Source organism: Corvus cornix, unplaced genomic scaffold, assembly GCF_000738735.6.
Source record: "Corvus cornix cornix isolate S_Up_H32 unplaced genomic scaffold, ASM73873v5 scaffold8, whole genome shotgun sequence".
In the NCBI taxonomy this organism is placed as follows: domain Eukaryota; kingdom Metazoa; phylum Chordata; class Aves; order Passeriformes; family Corvidae; genus Corvus; species Corvus cornix.
In genome coordinates this window covers 77,869-95,617 of record NW_024108693.1, presented here as the reverse complement: position 1 = coordinate 95,617, position 17,749 = coordinate 77,869, and the positions used below count along the sequence as shown (strand labels likewise).

The window sequence follows — 17,749 nt, the reverse complement described above, 5'->3', positions numbered from 1 at the left end:
GCGTCCCTGCCGCAGTGGTGGCGGGCGAGGCGCCGAGTCACCTCCGGCAGGTCCGGAGAACCGGAAGAGTTAAAAAAAAAAACCCCACCCTTTTCTCCTTGATTTTTACCTCAGGAATGCCCGAGTTGCCTCAGGAAAATCTCATTTGCCTCAGAAATGGCCGATTTCCCCGAGGAAATGTTCAATTTCCCTCAGGAACGTTCGATTTTACCTCATCAATGTCTCGTTTCTCTTTGAGACGTCCGATTTGTCTCAAAAATGTTTGATTTCCCTTAACAAGTGTCCGATTTGCCTCGAAAATGTCCTACCTCATCAATGTCTTACTTCCCTCAGAAATGTCCCGTTTGTCTCAAAAAATGCTTCACTTCCCCTCAGAAATGTCCGGTTTTACCTCAGAAATGTCGCATTTCCCTTAGAAATGTCCGGTTTTACCTCAGAAATGTCTCATTCCCTCACAAAAATCTCCTTTTATTCAGCCATAAACCGCTCCCCCCCCCCCCCCCAAAATGGCGCCTCCCCACAGGAACGGCCCCGGGGGAGGGGAGGGGGACCCACGTCCTTCACGATTTTCCTCAGGAAACATTTATTCCAAAACATTTCTTTAGCCCACCAAATATTTCTATTTTCCTTTCTTTCTTTTTTTTTTTTTTTTTTTTGCCTGTATATGTTGGATTTCAGAGCAATTTCTCCGCGGTCTCCCCTCCCACAGCACAAAACTCTCACGGGTTCTCCCTTAAAAAAACCTTCCAATTTTCTAAAAAGCACCTTAAGAAAACGAAGTTATTTGGGACGGAGGCGGTTTTGCTGCAGAGTGGAGGCGTGTGGGGTTTATGGGTAGAAAATGTGGAATTTTGGTTATACGCAGCCCTGCTGGGAAGGGGGAAATGGGGTTAAATAGTGAAATAGGGGAATTTTGGGTGGTTTTGTGAAGGTCCCCAAACGGACAATGAGCGATGCCCCAAAATCAGCAGGATTTGCCCCAAAAATGGTGGAATTTGCCCTAAAAGCCTCGTTAGTGCTAATGAGGGGGGCTCCCCACAATAGAGGACCCCCTGACACATGTGACATGTGTGACATGTGTGACACACGCGTGTCCCTGTGTCCCCAGCCCGAGATGGCCGCTGCTCACGTGGGGCCGCCATTTGGCTGCGTTGGCCACAAACCCCCCAGAATTGGCCCCAAACTGCTGTGGCTTGTCCTAAACCCCCTGGAATGGGCCCCAAAGCTCTGTGGAGTGTCCCAACTCCCCTGAAACTGGCCTCAGACCCCCAGGAATTGTCTGGAAAATGCCCTGCATTAGCCAAAATCGGCCCCAAATATCCCAAACTGACTCAAAATTGCCACGAATTAGCCCCAAACACCCCAAATGAATTGCAAATCACCCTGAATCAGCTTTGATCTGCCCCACTGCCCCAAATCACCCTGAATCATCCCCAAACTGGTTCTGAACTGCTCTGGAGTAGCCCCAAATCTACCCCGATTTGCCCCAAACTGCCCCGAATTAGCCCAGACCTTCCCCAAAAGGCCCCAAATTCCACCAAACCCTGGATGGTGGAGGGGGGGGGTGTGAGGGGAGGGGGCGCAGTGCGGTTTATTGGGGTGGTGAGTACAAAGAGGGGGGAGGTGTGGGGGGCTCCCAGTGCTCCCAGTCTGAACTGGGAGGGGTTTGGGGGGGCCCAGGGGGGTCAGCCCTGCTCGGACCCAGCCCCTGCTGTCCCCCCCGCCACGGGGCGATAGGAGCCGCCCCCGGCCCCTCCCCGCGTGAAGAAGGACGCCGAGCGCCGGGGGGGCTTCACCCGCCGCAGCTCCTGCCCTGGGGGGGATAATTGGGGTGGCATTTAGGGCAGGAACCGCCTCGGGCTCCCCTGTGTCCCCACCATGTTCCCCCAGACCCCCCTGTACTTCCCCCGAGGCCCCTGTCCGTGCGACCCCCACCTTGTCCCCTGGAAGCTTCTCCGCTGCCCCCTCACACCCCGTGCCCCCTGTCCCCCCGCATGCCGGGGTCACCCCGTGTGTCCCCCTGTCCCCCCGCATGCCGGGATCACCCCGTGTGTCCCCTGTCCCCCCGCATGCTGGGGCCACCCCGTGTGTCCCCCTGTCTCCCCGCATGCTGGGGTCACCCCGTGTGTCCCCCTGTCCCCCCGCATGCCGGGGTCACCCCGTGTGTCCCCTGTCCCCCCGTGTCGCCTGTCGCACCGTCCCGCACGTAGTCGATGGTCGCGAGGCGCTGCAGGCGGGGCCGCGTCACGCTCTGCTGCCGCCGCAAGGGGGCGCCGCGCGCGCCGGGGGGCGCGGCCTCGGAGGCGGCGGCGGGCGTGGCTTGCTCCTCGGGGGGCGTGGCTTGTTCCTCGGGGGGCGTGGCTTGTTCCTCGGGGGGCGGGGCCGCCCCGCCCAGCTCGATGCAGCACTCGATGAGGGCGCTCATCAGCTCCGCCTGCGGGACCCCCCAGACCGACCCCCTTGGGATCCCCAAAACCCCCCCTGGGATCCCCCAAACCGACCCCCTTGGGATCCCCAAACCCGCCCTTAGGACCCCCCAGACCGACCCCCTTGGGACCCCAAACCGACCCCCTTGGGATCCCCAAACCCGCCCCTGGGACCCCAAAACCGACCCCCTTAGAATCCCCAAACCACCCCTGGGATCCCCCAGACCGACCCCCTTGGGATCCCCAAACCCGCCCCTGGGACCCCAAAACCGACCACCCAGGGACCCCCAGACCGACCCCCCAGGGACCCCCAAACCGACCCCCTTGGGATCCCCAAAACCACCCCAGGATCCCCAAAACCACCCCAGGGACCCCCAAACCAACCCCCCACGCATCCCCAAACCGACCCTCCAGGGACCCCCAAACCGACCCCCTTGGGACCCCCAAAACCACCCCAGGGATCCCCAAACCAACCACCCCGGGACACCCCCCAGGGACCCCCAAAGCCCACCCCCTTAGGATCCCCAAACCAACCACCCCGGGACACCCGCTAGGGACCCCCAAGCCCACCCCCTTACGATCCCCAAAACAACCCCAGGGACCCCCAAGCTCCCCTGTCCCCCAGGCACCTCCAAATCGACACCAAACTGTCCCCCAACACCCCTCAAACCGACCCTCCCAGGATCCCCAAACCAGCCCCAAACATACCCAAACTGACCCCCCAAGGACCCCACCCAACTGCCCCCTAAACTGCTCCCAAACCATCACCCTGGTGCCCCCCAGGGCCCCGCCCGCCGTGGGTCGCACCTGTGGGGAGAACACACGCAGCAGTCGGTTCACGGGGGCTCCCTCGTGGTCCCCATCAAATTCGAGCCAGAGCTGGGGGGGCTCCGTGGGGCCCCCGTCCTGCCCCGTGGGGTCCCCGTCCTGCCCCACGGCCCCCACCAGCTCCCAGCAGAGCTCGGGGTACGTCAGGGACAGCAGCACGTGCTGGGGGGCACAGAGGGTGTCAGTCCCACGGTGCCCCCCTGACCCCCACTGCACCCCCCAGCCCCCTCAATACCTTCTGGCGGGGGTCGATGATGGTGACCCCTTCGAGCCCCACGGCGACGCTGACGGGGCGCAGCCCCCCCGGGCCAGCAGCCCCCCCGAGGGCCGCTCGATGGCTCCAGGGAAGAAGGCGCATCTGGAGGGAGGGGCAGGACACACATGGGTCACCCCCAAACTCCGGGGTGCCCCCCAAATTCCTCGGTCTCCACGTGCAACGTGGTGTGACTTGGGGAGGACAAGATGCTGGGGGCCTCAGGGCCTGGCTACCAAGAAACTTGGGGGTCTGGGGGGAGTCCTGGGGGCCCCAGATACTGGGGGTTCCCGGGGAGAGGGTCCCTGGGGGTCTGCGGGGCTCATTAGGTGTCTCTGGGGGCCTTAGGGGGGGTACACGAGGGGTTCTTTTGGGGTTTCCTGGTGACCTGAGGTGCTCCTCGTTAACCTGGGCGTTTCCCTGGGGGTCTGGGTGGTGCCTGGGCGTGTCCCTTAGGTCTGGGGCGGGTCTTTGTGAGGTTCGCTGAGGGTCTGGGGGTGTCCCACTGAGGTGTCCCACTGAGGTGTCCCGTGGGGGTGTCCCATGGGGGTCTCTGATCGGGGTCCCCCCCCCCCGCCCCCTCACCCGTAGCCGGGCAGGGCGTGGCAGCGGCGCAGGAAGTCGCGGTACAATCCGGCAGGGGGCGCCTCGGGGCCCGGCGCACGCGCGAACGCCTCGAGCAGCCGCTGGGCGGGGCCCGGCTCGCGCGAGCGCCGGAACAGCGCCCCCCAGCGGGCCGGAGGACCCGGCGGCAGCAGCTCCCCCAGCAGCGGCCTGGGGGGGAGGGGGACACGGGGGGGGAGGGGGGGTCAGGAGGGGTCACACAGCGGCCGGGGGGGGCACGGGGGGAGCGTGGGGGTCGGGGGGTACCGTGTGGTCAGGGGGTGGGGGTCCCATGGGGTGGGGTGGTCCCAGAGGGGTTCGGTGGGTGGGCCCCACGTGTGTCCCATGGGTGGTGGTCCCACAGGTAGGGGTCCCATGGGGGTGTCCCACGTATGGGTCCCAGTTGGAGGGGGTCCCATGGGTAGTAGTGTGGGAGGGTCTCGGGACGGGGGGCCCCAGGTGTGCCCGCAGGGGGCGGGGGTCCCAAGGGATGCCCCTGGGGGGTGTCAGGAGGAGTCCCAGGGGTTCCCACGGGTGGGGGTCCTGCATGTGGGGCGGGGTCCGGCCGGTGCTGACCGCAGGCTGAGCTCCGTGTGCCGGCCGGGCTCGAAGGGTCCCAGGCGCAGGCGGCAGCTGAGCCCCCCCAGCTCAGCCGCCTCGGGGGGGTCCACGGGGTAGCGGCCCCCCTGCAGCTGCTCCCGCGCCTCCTCATAGAGCAACCGCAGCAGCTCCTCCTCCTGCAGCTGTGACCCACAGAGACCCCCGGTCACCCACAGTGACCCCTGCACCACCTCAAACCCCACCCTACACCCCCCAGGGTCCCCCACGTACCCCTCCCATAGATCCCCCCCACACTGCGGACCCCCGTGTCCCCCCGTCACCTCCAGCTCCCGGCTCTTGGGGAAGAACACGTTCCTGCGCAGCTGCAGACACGGCTCATCTGGGGGGGGCAGGGGGTCAGCGGGGCCGGGGGACCCTCGAGGGGACCCTCCCACCCCATGGGACGCCCTCGTCGGGCCCCCCACCCCTCACCTTGGGCGATGGCCGCGGGCGAGCCGAGGCTGAAGCGCAGCAGCAGCTCCGGCCAGTGCCGGACCAGGCGCAGGGGTCGGTGCCGTGGCTTCAGCTGCACCTCTGGGGGGGGGGACACGGGGTTGGCACCCACTCGGGGACCCGCAGAGACCCCCACGGGGACCCCCACAGGCACAGGGACCCAGCGACCCACGGGGACCCCTACAGGCACCCAGCACAGGGGCTCACGGACCCCCCACCCATCCTCCGGGGGGGTCCTCCCCTCTCCCTGTCCCCCATGGGACCCTTCAATGTCCCCGCCTCACCCAGCAGCCCCGATCACCACCGAGCTGTGACCCCATGTCCCCCCATATCGCCATGTCCCCATTCCCCCATCATGTCCCCATGTCTTCCCATGCCCCCCATTTCCCCCCATGCCCATGTTCCCCAGGTCCATGTCCCCCCATGGCCATGTCCCCCCATCCCCCCCTCACCGAGCAGCTCCGACCCGCGAGCTGTGACCCCCTCACTGTCCATGTTCCCCCCATCCCCCCCATGTCCCCCTGATGTCCCCATGTCCCCCTGTCCCCCGTCCCCCTCACCGAGCAGCTCCGACCCGCGAGCTGTGACCCCCCCACTGTCCATGTTCCCCCCGTCCCCCCCATGTCCCCTGATGTCCCCATGTCCCCCTGATGTCCCCATGTCCCCCTGATGTCCCCGTGTCCCCCCTCACCGAGCAGCTCCGACCCCAGCCACAGCGCGAGGGCGTCGCCGGCGGCGGGCGGGAGGCGCAGCGCCCCCTGCAGGCGGCGCAGCAGCTCCGCGGCCGTGGGGCCCGGGGGCGGCTCCAGCGGCAGCGGCAGCGCCGACCCGTCCGGCAGGTACAGCAGGGCTGGGGGGCAACGAGGGGGCTGTGCGACCCCCCGGGACCCCCGCAAGAACCCCCGGGACCCCCACACCGCCCCACACCCACCCCGGAGTGACACAGCCACGGGGACCACCCCAACACACACCGCGCGGTTGTGTCCGGCAGGTACAGCACGGCTGGGGGCGGGGGCAGTGAGACCCCCCCCCGACCCAGGGACCCCCAAACCCATTCGGGACCCGCACCCCCACCCCCAGACTGACACACCCCCCAGACAGACCCAAAGGACTCACGGGGGTCCCACAGCCACACGCTCCCCCAGACCATCCCCCCAAAGCATCCCACACCCTCCCCCGGGGGTCTCACGGCCCCCAAAGCGCCCCACGCCCCCCACCCACGGGGGGGGGGGTCCCACGGCCACACCCGGAATCACGGCCCCGCCCTCTCCCGTGGCCCCGCCCCCTCACCGGTAGTGCCCGGCGGGGCGGACGCGCCCTCCCCCTCCCCCTCCCCGTCCATGAGCGGGGTCACGGAGGGGTCACGGAGGGGTCACCGCGGGGTCACGGCTCCGCGCGCTCCTCGCGCCGGTCCCGCGCGCGGGGCGGAAGCGCCACGGGTGGGCGGAGGGGGCGGGGCCTCCACAGTGACGTCATAGCGAGGGCGGGACCTGAGGGGAGGTGGCGGCGCCCCCTGGCGGAGGGGAGGGCTGGGAACACCCCCGGGGGGAGGTTGGGGGGTCCCGAGGGATTCGGGGGGGCGCCGGGGGGGTCCCGGGGGCGGCGCAGGAAGAGGCGGAGCCGCTGTACGAAGTATAGAACCGTGTATTCCTCTGTGCGCGGCGGGGGGGGCGGCCCGGGGGGGCTCGGAGGGATTCGGGGGGGCATTTGGGGGGTCCCGGCAGGACCCCGGGGGGTCCCGACGCCAATCGGGGCTCTCGAAATTAAAAAATAAACCCAAAGAAATACCCGGGGAGGGGGGCGAGGGGGGGCGGTAAAAAACCGATCCGAGGTTGGGAGGGGGGCGGTTGGGGGGGGGGGTCCCGCACCCCTCTCGGGAGGGGGGGGGGGGTCCCGCACCCCACGCGGGGGGGTCCCGCGCGCCCCCCGCGCCCCCTCCCCGCGCGCCGCCCCCGTTCCCGCGGCGGGGTCGGGGGGGACACACACACACAGAGAGACCACAGAGGCGCCCTCGCTGCGGGGTCGGGGGGGGGCGGGCAGGTGACATCCCCCGAGGGCTGGCGGCCGGGGGAGGGCGGGGGGGGGGTCGGGGGACACGCGTGGAGACCCCCCCCTCACACGTAGTACTCCTTGTCCTTGTTGCGCCGCGCTTTGCCCGGCGCCTTGGGGGGCGCGGGGGCCGCCTTCTCCTTGGGGGTCCCGGCGGGCGGGGTCGGGGACGCGGCGCCGGGGGCCCCTCCCGGGCCCCCCCCGGGCGCGGCGGGGGCGGCCCCGATGTAGTGGCGGCTCTGGTCCACCTGGTAGGAGCCCTCGTCGCGGTTGCGGTACTTGTACATGGCGTAGAGCAGGATGAGGATGCAGAGCGCGGCGGCCGCCACGATGCCGACCACCATGCCGGTGGTGCCGCCCGCCTCCCGCACCACCTCCACCGCTCCGGGCGCGGCTGTGGGGGGCACGGGGGGGCGCCGGGTCACGGGAGGCGCCGAGCCCCCCCGCGCCGCCCCCCGCCCGCGCCCTCCCGCGGGTGCCGCTCGCCCGCCGGCACCAGCCCGGGCGGAGCCGCGCCCGCCACCGTGGGCTCGGTCCCGGCGCCGCGGGGCGCGGCCGTGGCCGCCGGGGGGGCGGCGGCCTCGGGGCTCCCCCCGCCCCCCAGCCCCGCGAAGTCCTCGTCGTCGGCCGGCGGCTGCTCGGGGCCGGGGGCGCGGCCGGGGTCGGGGTCGGGGTCCGCCGCCTCCCCCGAGGCGAAGCCCGAGGGCTCGTCGCAGTCGGGGCCGCAGCCCGGGGGGGCGCGGGGGGCGGCGGGGGGCGCGGGGGGGCCCGGGGACGCCGGCAGCACCAGCTCCCCGCCTGCGGAGACAGAAAGGGGACGGGGGGACCCCCGTCAGCCCCCGCCGCCGCGCCCCGCTGCGCCCCCCGACCCCCCCCGCCGCCTCCGGCCGCCTCCGCGCCAGCTCCGCTCTAGGTTACTTTTTTTTTTTTTTTTTTCTGCATTTTTAGCTAATTCCGCTACTTTTTTTTTTTTTTTCTCGGTTTTTTTGTTTTTAAGAGCAAACCGCGGCGCTGCCGTCAACTTACATCGCGGGATGGGGCCGGGTGATTTTAGCGTGGAGGAAAAAGAAATTGCAGGAAGGAAGGGAAAGCACACAAAAAACGAGAGAAAGAGAAAAAAGAGAAAAAAAGAACAAAAAGAAAAGAAGAGAAGAGACACTCGGTGAGAAGGTGCCGCGGCCACCCCTGCGGCGCCAGCGCCCGGCCCCGGCCGGCCCCGGCCACCGCCGGCCACCACTGGCCACCGGCCACCACCGGCCATCAGCCACCGGCCACTGGCCATCAGCCTTGGATCCATCCGTCCATCCATCCATCCATCCATCCATCCATGAATCGTCTGTCCATCCCTAAATCCATCCCTGGATCCTTGAATCCATCCTTGAATCCGTCCATCCATCTGTCCTTGCTTCCATCCATCCATCCCTGAACCTGTCCATCTGTCTCTCCACCTTTGAGTCCATCCATCCGTCCATCCATCCATGAACCATCTGTCCATCCCTAAATCCATCTGTGGATCCCTGAATCCATCCCTGAAATCATCCATCTGTCCGTCTGTCCGTCCATCCATCCACCCCCCTGCCCAGCCCTACACCTGGCCATCCATGTGGCCATCTGGCCATCCCTGTGGCCATCCTGCCAGCCTTAAATCCATCCATCCATCCGTCCGTCCGTCCGTCCATCCATCCTCATTCCATCCATCCCTAAATCCACCCCTGTGGCCACCTGTCCATCCACCTGGCCACGCGTCCATCCACCCTCAGGCCCAGCATCTGTCCTTGAATCTGCCTGTCCATCCATCCCTGTGTCCATCCATCCCTGTGTCCATTCACCCTCAGATCCAGCCATCCATCCTTGAACCTGTCCACCCATCCCTGTGTCCATCTGTCCATCCACCTGTCCATCCCGAAATCCATCCGTGTGTCCACCCATCCTCAAATCCATCCATTCCCAAATCCATCTGTATTCCTGAATCCAGCCATGCCACAGGTATCCAGCCATCTGTCCGTGTGTCCGTCCATCCCTAAATCCATCTGTGCGTCCATCCGTCCATCCCTGGATGCAGCCAGCCTCGAACTCATCCTCCCATCCTCGCATCCATCCCCATCCCCATCCATCCATCCATGGATCCACTGTCCATCCATCCAGCGTCCATTGTCCAGCCATTGTCCGTCCACTGTCCGTCCGTCTGTCTGTCCCCCGCTCCTCCCCCCTTCCCCTGACTGCTGCCACCCCTCCCCCACAAGTGGGGCCTGGGGGGACCAGGGTGTCCAGGGGACACCTGTGGGTGCTGGGGGGGAAACCCAGGTGTCCGGGGAGGGGGGGACGCAGATGTCCAGGGGGACACCTGTGGGTGCCGGGGTGGGACACACCCGGGTGTCCAGGTGACACCTGTGGGTGCCGGGTGAGGCCCCAGGTGTCCGGGGGGGTGTCCAGTGTCCAGGTGACACCTGGGGTGTCCAAGGGGGGGTGTCCGGGCTCGGGGAGCCCCGTGTGACACTGCGGGGAGGGAGGGGGAGGGTCCTCGCTGAGGTCCCGGCGGCAGCAAACGCGTGACAGTGTCACACGGGGTGACCCCAGACCGGGGGGTCCTCCCTGTCCGAGTGTCCGAGCGTCCAAATGTCCGAGTGTCCGTCCGTCCGTCCGTCCGGGGTAGCAGGGGTGGGGGCGGGGCTTGCACGGCCCCCGGGCTCAGGTGTGTGCTCGGAATGGGCGGGGACACGTGTGCAGGTGGGGGCGGGGCCACAGGTGGGGGGGCGAGTGCGGGGGGGGGCAGCTGGGTGTGCAAGGGGGGGGCTGCGTTTGTGGGACAGGTGCGAGTGCGTGTGAGGTCAGGTGTGCGTGCACACCTGTCCAGGTGTGCGTGTGCAGAGTTCAGGGGGCTGTGTGTGTGCACACCTGTGCAGGTGTGTGTGTGTGTGTGTCTGTGCACCTGTCCAGGTGTGTGAGCAGCTCCTGTCCAGCACAGGTGTGAGTGTGAGCAGTTCAGGTGTGTGCACACCTATGCCTGTGTGTGAGCAGCTCCTGTCCAGGTGTGTGTGTGCAGAGTTCAGGTGTGTGCACACCTGTCCAGGTGTGTGAGCAGCTCCCATACCCGCCCGTGCCCCGTGAGCAGCCTGGCGCGTTCCCTGCTCACACGCGTGTGCAACACCCACACCCGCCCACCTGTGCCTGTGCGACGCCCCCACACCTGTGCGTGCGAGGTGTCGCAGCCCCCCCGCCTGTGTGGGGGTCTCACCCCCGCCGAGGGGGGGTAGGGAAGAGCCCCGGGCTCTGCGGCCGTGTCACGCGCGTGTGCGAGGCCGTGTCACACGCGCGTGCCCGGGGCCCCGGAGCAGCACCCACCTGTGCCCGGCTCACACTCCTCCAGGTCCTCGTCATCGCTCGGACACTCGGCCGAGGCCACCAGCAGATCGTCCGTGTTCTGGGGGGACACCGGCGGTCAGCGTGGGCCTGGGCACCCCCAAACCCCCCTCACTCCCCCCCCCCCAGAGACCCCCCTGTGCCATGGGGGAGGGGGGCCGGGTGTCACCTGAGCGCACCCAGGTGTTCAGGGTGGCCCCCCCAACCCCTCTCTGGGGTCCTCCCACAGAGCCCCCAACCTCCCCAAAACTCCTGGCAGACCCTCCCCCCTTTTATCCCCCCCAAACCTCTCTCTCCCCCCACACCCTGCCTTTGGCAGGACCCTCTCTCAATATCCCCCCCGATTCCCCTCTCCCCATTTACCAGTCCCTGATACCCCCCTCCCCTAAACCCCCCCAGACCCCCCTTTCCCAACCCCCCCCTACCCCCTCCCGCTTCACCTGGGCGACGGTGTCGCGCAGGGTGGGCGAGCGCCCGCGGCGGGTGGTGGTCGTGGCCATGGTGGTGGTGGTCTCCATGATGGTGGTGGCCATGTCGGGGGGCGCGGGGGTGGCGCCGGGGGGCGCGGGGGGTGGCGGGGGGTCCCCCACGAGCCGCAGGTCCCCTCGAGCCGCACGCGGGGGTGTCCCTCGGCCGCCAGCGCCAGCAGCTTCAGCCCGTTGTAGTAGAGCCCCGAGAGCTGCCCCTGGAAGGGGCGGCCGCGGTCCCGGCCCCCACCCGCACGCGCGCCTGGCTGTTGAAGATGGTCAGCTGCCGGCCTGGGGGGGAGAGGGGGGGGCTCGCACAGCTGGCACAGCTGGCACCGGCTCACCTGTGTCACCTGTGTCACCTGGCAGCCCCAGCACGCTCACACACCCCGCCTCCCCCACCATGGATGGAGAGGGGCAGCTCCCGGCCTGGGGAGGGGGGAGAAGGGGGGCTCACCTGGCACAGCTGGCACAGCTGCGTCACCCTGACACTGTCATCCCACCCACACACACCCCCTTGGATGGAGAGGGGCAGCTGCACACCTGGCACATCTGGCACACCCCCACACTGCCCTACCTGTCTCACCCCGCCACCCCCACCCCGCCACCGTCCCCCGCCCTCACCCCCACGCCGGGGGCACACCTGGGTGTGCCTCGCACGAGGAGCAGCCGTGCCCCCCCCCCCCAATCCAGACCCCCTCCACCCCCACCCCCCTCCCCCCCCCCGGGCAGTTAAAGGGACCCCAACGCCCCCCCCGGCCCCCGGCTCCGCTCGGGCTCAATTCGGCCAATTTTGGGTCAGTTGGGGCGGGGGGGGGGGGAGGGGCAGGGGCCCTGCCTGGGCGGGGCCGGGGCGTTCGAGGCTGGGGCGGCTCCTGTGCACACCTGGGCAGCGTGAGACGCACCTGTGCGCCTTCCTCACACGCACCTGGCCCTGCTGCACACCTGGCGAACACCTGGCGCACACCTGGCACACGCCCCAGCCTTGGCGCGCACCTGTCCTGCGCACACCTGGTGCCATGGCACAGACCCGGTGCACGCCTGGGGCACGCCTCAGCCATAGCGCACGCCTGGCACACACCTGGCACGCGCCCCAGCCTTGGCGCGCACCTGTCCTGCGCACACCTGGCGCAGCCCCGGCCCCGGGCAGTCCCTGGGCAGGTGCGGGTTAGGGGGTTTAGCGGGTTTATGCGGCTTTAGGGGGGCTCTGGGCTCAGCGCGGTTTAGGGGGGCCGTTAGGTGCGTTAGCGTCCCTTTAACCAGGTAATGAGGGGGCGGGGCAGGGGCTGGCCCCTCCCCCAACACCTGGGGTCCCTCCCCGGACACCTGGGGGTCCCTGGACAACGGGGTCCTCCGGGACGTGGCTCCTGGACACCTGTGGGGCCCAGGTACCGCAGCCTCCAAACATCGGGGTCCCAAATGCCGGGATCCCGAACACCTGGGACCCCAAACAGGTGGGTCCGGGACACCTGTGCCCCCCAGGGGAGGGGTGTGGCCCACAGACAGCCGGCCCCCACATTCCGGGGTGCCCAGGTGTGGCGGTGCCCAGGTGTCGGAGCCTCCAGGTGTTGGGGGTCCCAGACACTCCCCAAATCAGTGGGTTCCAGACACCTGGCACCCCAAATCTCTGGGTCCCGGCCACAGCGGGGTGCCCAGGTGTGTGGGGGGTGCCCAGGTGTGTGGGGGATGCCCAGGTGTGTGGGGGTGCCCAGGTGTGGGGGGCGCTCGCTGCCGTTACCTTTGTCGAGCAGCCACTCATCGACCACCCGCCCCAGGCGGAAGGGGATGCGCTGCCGCGCCAGCGCCAGCCGCTCGCTGTCCCCGCTGCCTTCGGAGGGAGGAGAAGAGCGTTACGGGGACACGGGGCAGGGCACGGGGACACCGGCAGGGAGCCGGCGGTGGCAGCGCGGTGCGGGGCGGGGGGCGGCGGCAGCGGCGGCGTCACGGCGGTGGCACCACGGCATCGCCGGCGGTGTCAGCGTGGTGGGACTGCGGCCTCGTCGCTGGTGGCACTCTCGGTGTCACCGCTGTGGGATCGTGGCCTTGCCATCGGTGTCACCGTCAGCGTCGCCAGGGTGGGACTGTGGCCTCATCGTTGGTGGCACCGCTGGTGTCAGCGTGGTGGGACTGCGGTCTCGGTGGCATCATTGGTGTCACCGTGTCACTGCGGCCTTGCCATCGGTGTCACCATCAGCACCACCGTGGCGGGGCCGTGGTTTCATTGTTAGTGGCACATCGGTGTCACCGTCGGTGTCACTGTGGTGGGACCGTGCTCCTGCCACTGCTGTCACCATTGGCATCACCAGCGGCACCACTGATGGCAGCCCCGCGTGGCCACATTGTCACCACGATGTGACCGCGACCTCATCGCTGGTGTCACCACCAGTGTCACCATGGGATCACGGTGTCCCCGTTAACGTCACCACGGTGGGACTGGGGCCTCATTGCCAGTGAACCCATGGGCGTCACCATCGGCACCGCCTTGGCGTGGCCACAGTGCCACCGGCAGCAGCACCTCGGTGAGGCCGCGGCCTCGTCGTTGGTGTCACCGTCAGTGTCACCACACTGGGACCACAGGTGTCACCACTGGCGTGGCCACCGGTGACCGTGGTGTGACCATCGGTGTCCCCACGGCCGTGACACCCCTGCTGATGTCCCCAGCCCTGGCCGTGGTGCCACCGGAGGGTGGGGTGGCCCCAGTGTCACTGGGGGGGGAGGGGGGGTTGGCCCTCGGGGGGGTTTATGTGGCCTTTAGGGGGGCATTAGCGGGGTAGGGGCGGGGGGTGGCCATGGGGCCCCTTGTTAGCGCTGCCTCGTTAGTGCCCTCGTTAGGGGGGGGGCTCTGGGGGGGCCCTATGGGTGCTGGGGGAGCGGAAGGGGCTCTTGGGGGGGCTACAGGTGCCGTAGGGGGTGTCCTGGGGTGTCCCTGCGGTGTCTGAAAGTGCCAGAGGGCCGCGTTGGGGGGCTCTGGGTGCTGTGGGGTGTCCGTCGGTGCTCCGGGGGTGCCCTGGGGTCCCTACAGATGCCATAGGGGTGTCCCAGGGTGTCCCTGAGCACCCTAAGGTGCCTCGGGGTGTCCCTGTGGTGTCTGAAGGTGTCATTTGGGGTGTCACGGCATGTCCCCAAGGAGCTGGGGTGTCCCTTGGGTGTCTGGAGGAGCCCTGGGGGTACCTGGGGAACACCTTGGGGGGGAGGGGTACCTGGGGGGGGTCTGGAGGAGCCCTGAGGGTACCTGGAGGTGCCCAGGGTGATACCTGGGGGGATCTGGAGGAGCCCTGAGGGTACCTGGAGGTGCCCAGGGTGATACCTGGGGATCTGGAGGAGCCCTGAGGGTACCTGGAGGTGCCCAGGGTGATACCTGGGGGATCTGGAGGAGCCCTGAGGGTACCTGGAGGTGCCCAGGGTGATACCTGGGGGATCTGGAGGAGCCCTGAGGGTACCTGGAGGTGCCCAGGGTGATACCTGGGGGGATCTGGAGGAGCCCTGAGGGTACCTGGAGGTACCCAGGGTGATACCTGGGGGGATCTGGAGGAGCCCTGAGGGTACCTGGAGGTGCCCAGGGTGATACCTGGGGGGTCTGGAGGAGCCCTGAGGGTACCCGGGGAACACCTGGGGGATCTGGAGGAGCCCTGTTGGTACCTGTGGGGTTCTCTAGGAGCCCTGGGGGTACCTGGGGAACACCTGGCAGTGTCTCAGGGGGCCCTGGGGTGCCCGGGGCGTGGCGGGGGGTACCTGGCGGGTAGCGCTCGTGCAGGGGGCCGCCGTCCACCTGGAGCGTGGCGTTGCCGCCGCTGCGCGTGAAGCGGACGACGTGGAAGCGCCCATCGCTGACGGCCGCCCCCGCTCCTCCAGCGCGATGTCCTCGGTGCCCACGTTGAACAGGACCCCCACGGCCCCCTGGACCTGTGTGGGGAGAGGGGGTGGGGGGGGAGGGCACTGGTGGATGCCCATCCCACGGACCCCCACACCCCCGCCAGGGAATGACCCCCAGACCCCTCCCTGCACCCCAGTTTTGGCCCCTTTTACGACGGGGGAAGTCACCAAATCCGGCTTTTAACAGGAGCCCCCAGAGCCCCCCCTGTGCCCCCAAACCCTCCTGCCCCCCCTGTGCCCCCAAACCCCCCAATCCCTCATTTTGGCCCCTCTTTACCATCTGGTGCTGCTGGAAGTCACCAAGCCCAGCCTTCACCAGGAACCCCTGGGGATCTCCTGAAGACCCCCTACACCTCAGAGCCCCGCTCCCCCCCCCCGTACCCCCGTACCCCAATTTCAACCCCCCCACACACAACGTAGAGCTGCAGGAACCCAGCCACGCCCCCCACCCTCAGCAGCACCCCCAGACCCTTTGTACCCCCTGTACCCCCAGACCCACCAACACCGCCGTACCCCCAGCTCCTCCTAGCCCCCCACAGCACCCCCGTAGCCCAATTTTTGGCCTCCCCCAGCCCCATCCCTTACGATGTGGAGCTGCAGGAAGTCTCCGAGCCCGGCCGCGCTCTCCACGCGCAGCAGAACCGCGTCGCGCTGCCGGGTGCTGAAGCCCAGGGCCAGCCGGTCCGCGCGGGTGCTGGGCCGGTCATTGGGGGGCCACGTGTAGGTGATCAGGGCCCCCCCCTTGCCGAAAATGTACGTGGTGCCCGCTGAAGGGGGGGGGGGGGAAGAAATGCGGGGGTCAGGGGGGCAACTGGAAAGATCTGGGGGCATCCGGAGTTCAGGGGGACACCCCTGGAGTGGGGGTGGGGACTGGATTTGGTGGAGGGAGGGGGGGGGATCACCCGGCATTTGAGGGGACCCCAATATCTGAGAGGAGCCTGAGTGCAGGGAGGAGCCTGGAATTTGGGGGGACCCCGGAGTTTGGGGATGAGCTGGAATTGGGGGGGGAGGGGGACGCAGGCATTCATGGGACCCCTGAACTTGGGGGGGCTCCCAACATCCGGGGGGCCCTGAGGAACAGGGAGGGCTCCGACACCAGGGGGGGGACCCTGGAATCCTTTGGGGGGGAACCCCTGAATTTGGGGGAGGGGCTGTGGGACCATCAGGACCCCCCCACGTCTGGGGGTCCCTCTTGTCGTCCTCCCCCCGCCCCCGCCATGGCCTTGCACGAGGATCTGGCCTTGCACGAGGGCTCAGTGTGCACGAACACCCCCAAAACACCCCAAAACCACACGTGTGCACACTCGTGACCCCCCCCCCCAACAGCTCTGCCCCCGCCAGCCTGGCACACGCGTGTGCAGGGACACGGACACGGCACGGACACACGGGGAAGGGGCACAGACCCCACAGAGCCCCCCCAAACCCTGCCCTGACCCCCAAACCCCGCCCAGCCCCGGCGCGGGGGGAGGAGGAGGAGGAGGAGGGGGAGGAAGAGGAAGAGGGGGAGGAAGGCTCTTCCAGATTCCCAAGGCAGTGAGGAGGAGGAGGAGAAGGAGGAAGAGGAGGTGACAGGGGAGGAGGAGGGAGAGGAAGAGGGGGAGGAAGGCCAGGCTGAAGTACCCGCGAGCAGGTGGGGAGGAGGAGGAGGGTGAGAAGCAGCAGGAGGAGGAGGAGGAGGAGGAGGAGGGGGTTGGGTGTCTGTGAGCAGGAGGAGGAGGAAGAGGAAGAGGAGGATGAAGGCTGGTCTTGGGGTTCCCCAGAGGAGGAAGATGAAGGGGAGCAGGAGGAAGGGTGACGGTGTCCCTGAGGCTGAAGAGGAGGAGGATGAGGAGAGGAGGAGGAGGAGGAGGAGGAGGAAGGCCAGCTGTGTCCCTGTCATGGTGAAGAGAAGGTTGAGGGAGCCTGAGGCTGAGGATGATGAGGATGATGAGGTTGATGATGATGAAGGTTTTGGGGTCCTTGTGAGGAAGAGGAGGATGAGGAGGATGATGAAGGCTGGTCTAGGGATCCCCAGACAAAAGAGAAGGAGGAGGAGGAGGAGGAGCAGGAGGAAGTCCGGCCTCATCCCTGAGGCTGAGCAGGTGGAGGGGGAAGGTTGATGAGGAGGGTGAGGAAGGCTCACTGAGGTGGCTGTGGGTGAGGAAGGGCTGGTGGATGGCCACGGGGAGGAGGAGGATGAAGGTGATGATGTTGAGGGTGATGAAGGCTCACGGTGGTGCCCAAGGGTGGGGAAGGGCGTGCGGTTGATGGCGATGGGGAGGAAGATGAGGATGAGGAGGATGACAATGATGAGGGTGATGATGAAGGCTCACCATGGCGCACATGGTTGATGGCAAAGGGGAGGATGAGAAGGATGAGGAAGGTGAAGATGAGGATGAGGATGAGGAGGATGAAGGCTCATTGTGGTGCCCGTGGGTGAGGAAGGACACGCGGTTGATGGCAATGGGGAGGATGAGGATGATGAGAAAGATGAGGAAGGTGAGGATGAGGAAGGTGATGATGAGGATGAGGAAGGTGAGGATGAGGAGGATGAGGAGGATGAAGGCTCACCGTGGTGCCCGCGGGTGAGGAAGGGCGCGCGGCTGATGGTGATGGTGAGGATGAGGAGGGTGAGGAGGATGATGAGGGTGAGGATGAGGAGGATGAAGGCTCACCGTGGTGCCCGCGGGTGAGGAAGGGCGCGCGGCTGATGGTGATGGTGAGGATGAGGAGGGTGAGGAGGATGATGAGGGTGAGGATGAGGAGGATGAAGGCTCACCGTGGTGCCCGCGGGTGAGGAAGGGCGCGCGGTTGATGGCGATCGGGGCAGTGCCGTGGCGCCCGTGGAAATGGTGCAC

At 67.5% G+C, this 17,749-nt stretch overlaps 2 protein-coding genes across 2 annotated transcripts in view; both read right to left on the bottom strand.

The window, feature by feature from the left end:
- Positions 1 to 636: 636 nt before the first annotated feature.
- FRMD8 (FERM domain containing 8) lies at positions 637 to 6,620 on the bottom strand. The gene is given in 11 exon segments (XM_039572687.1): positions 637 to 1,813; positions 2,197 to 2,434; positions 3,234 to 3,416; positions 3,490 to 3,551; positions 3,554 to 3,612; positions 4,093 to 4,281; positions 4,687 to 4,853; positions 4,992 to 5,050; positions 5,143 to 5,244; positions 5,855 to 6,013; positions 6,454 to 6,620. Coding segments are annotated over 11 exon segments (1,398 nt in total). The 5' UTR covers positions 6,506 to 6,620; the 3' UTR covers positions 637 to 1,685.
- Positions 6,621 to 7,090: 470 nt separating this feature from the next.
- LOC120412303 (neurexin-2-like) overlaps positions 7,091 to 17,749 on the bottom strand; it is a 38,242-nt gene continuing 27,583 nt past the window's right edge. Inside the window, 9 exon segments of the mRNA XM_039572690.1 lie at positions 7,091 to 7,606; positions 10,555 to 10,633; positions 11,013 to 11,173; positions 11,176 to 11,289; positions 11,292 to 11,330; positions 12,778 to 12,867; positions 14,772 to 14,882; positions 14,885 to 14,942; positions 15,498 to 15,679. Of these exon segments, the coding sequence (XP_039428624.1) occupies positions 7,278 to 7,606; positions 10,555 to 10,633; positions 11,013 to 11,173; positions 11,176 to 11,289; positions 11,292 to 11,330; positions 12,778 to 12,867; positions 14,772 to 14,882; positions 14,885 to 14,942; positions 15,498 to 15,679 (1,163 nt within the window). The 3' untranslated portion in view covers positions 7,091 to 7,277.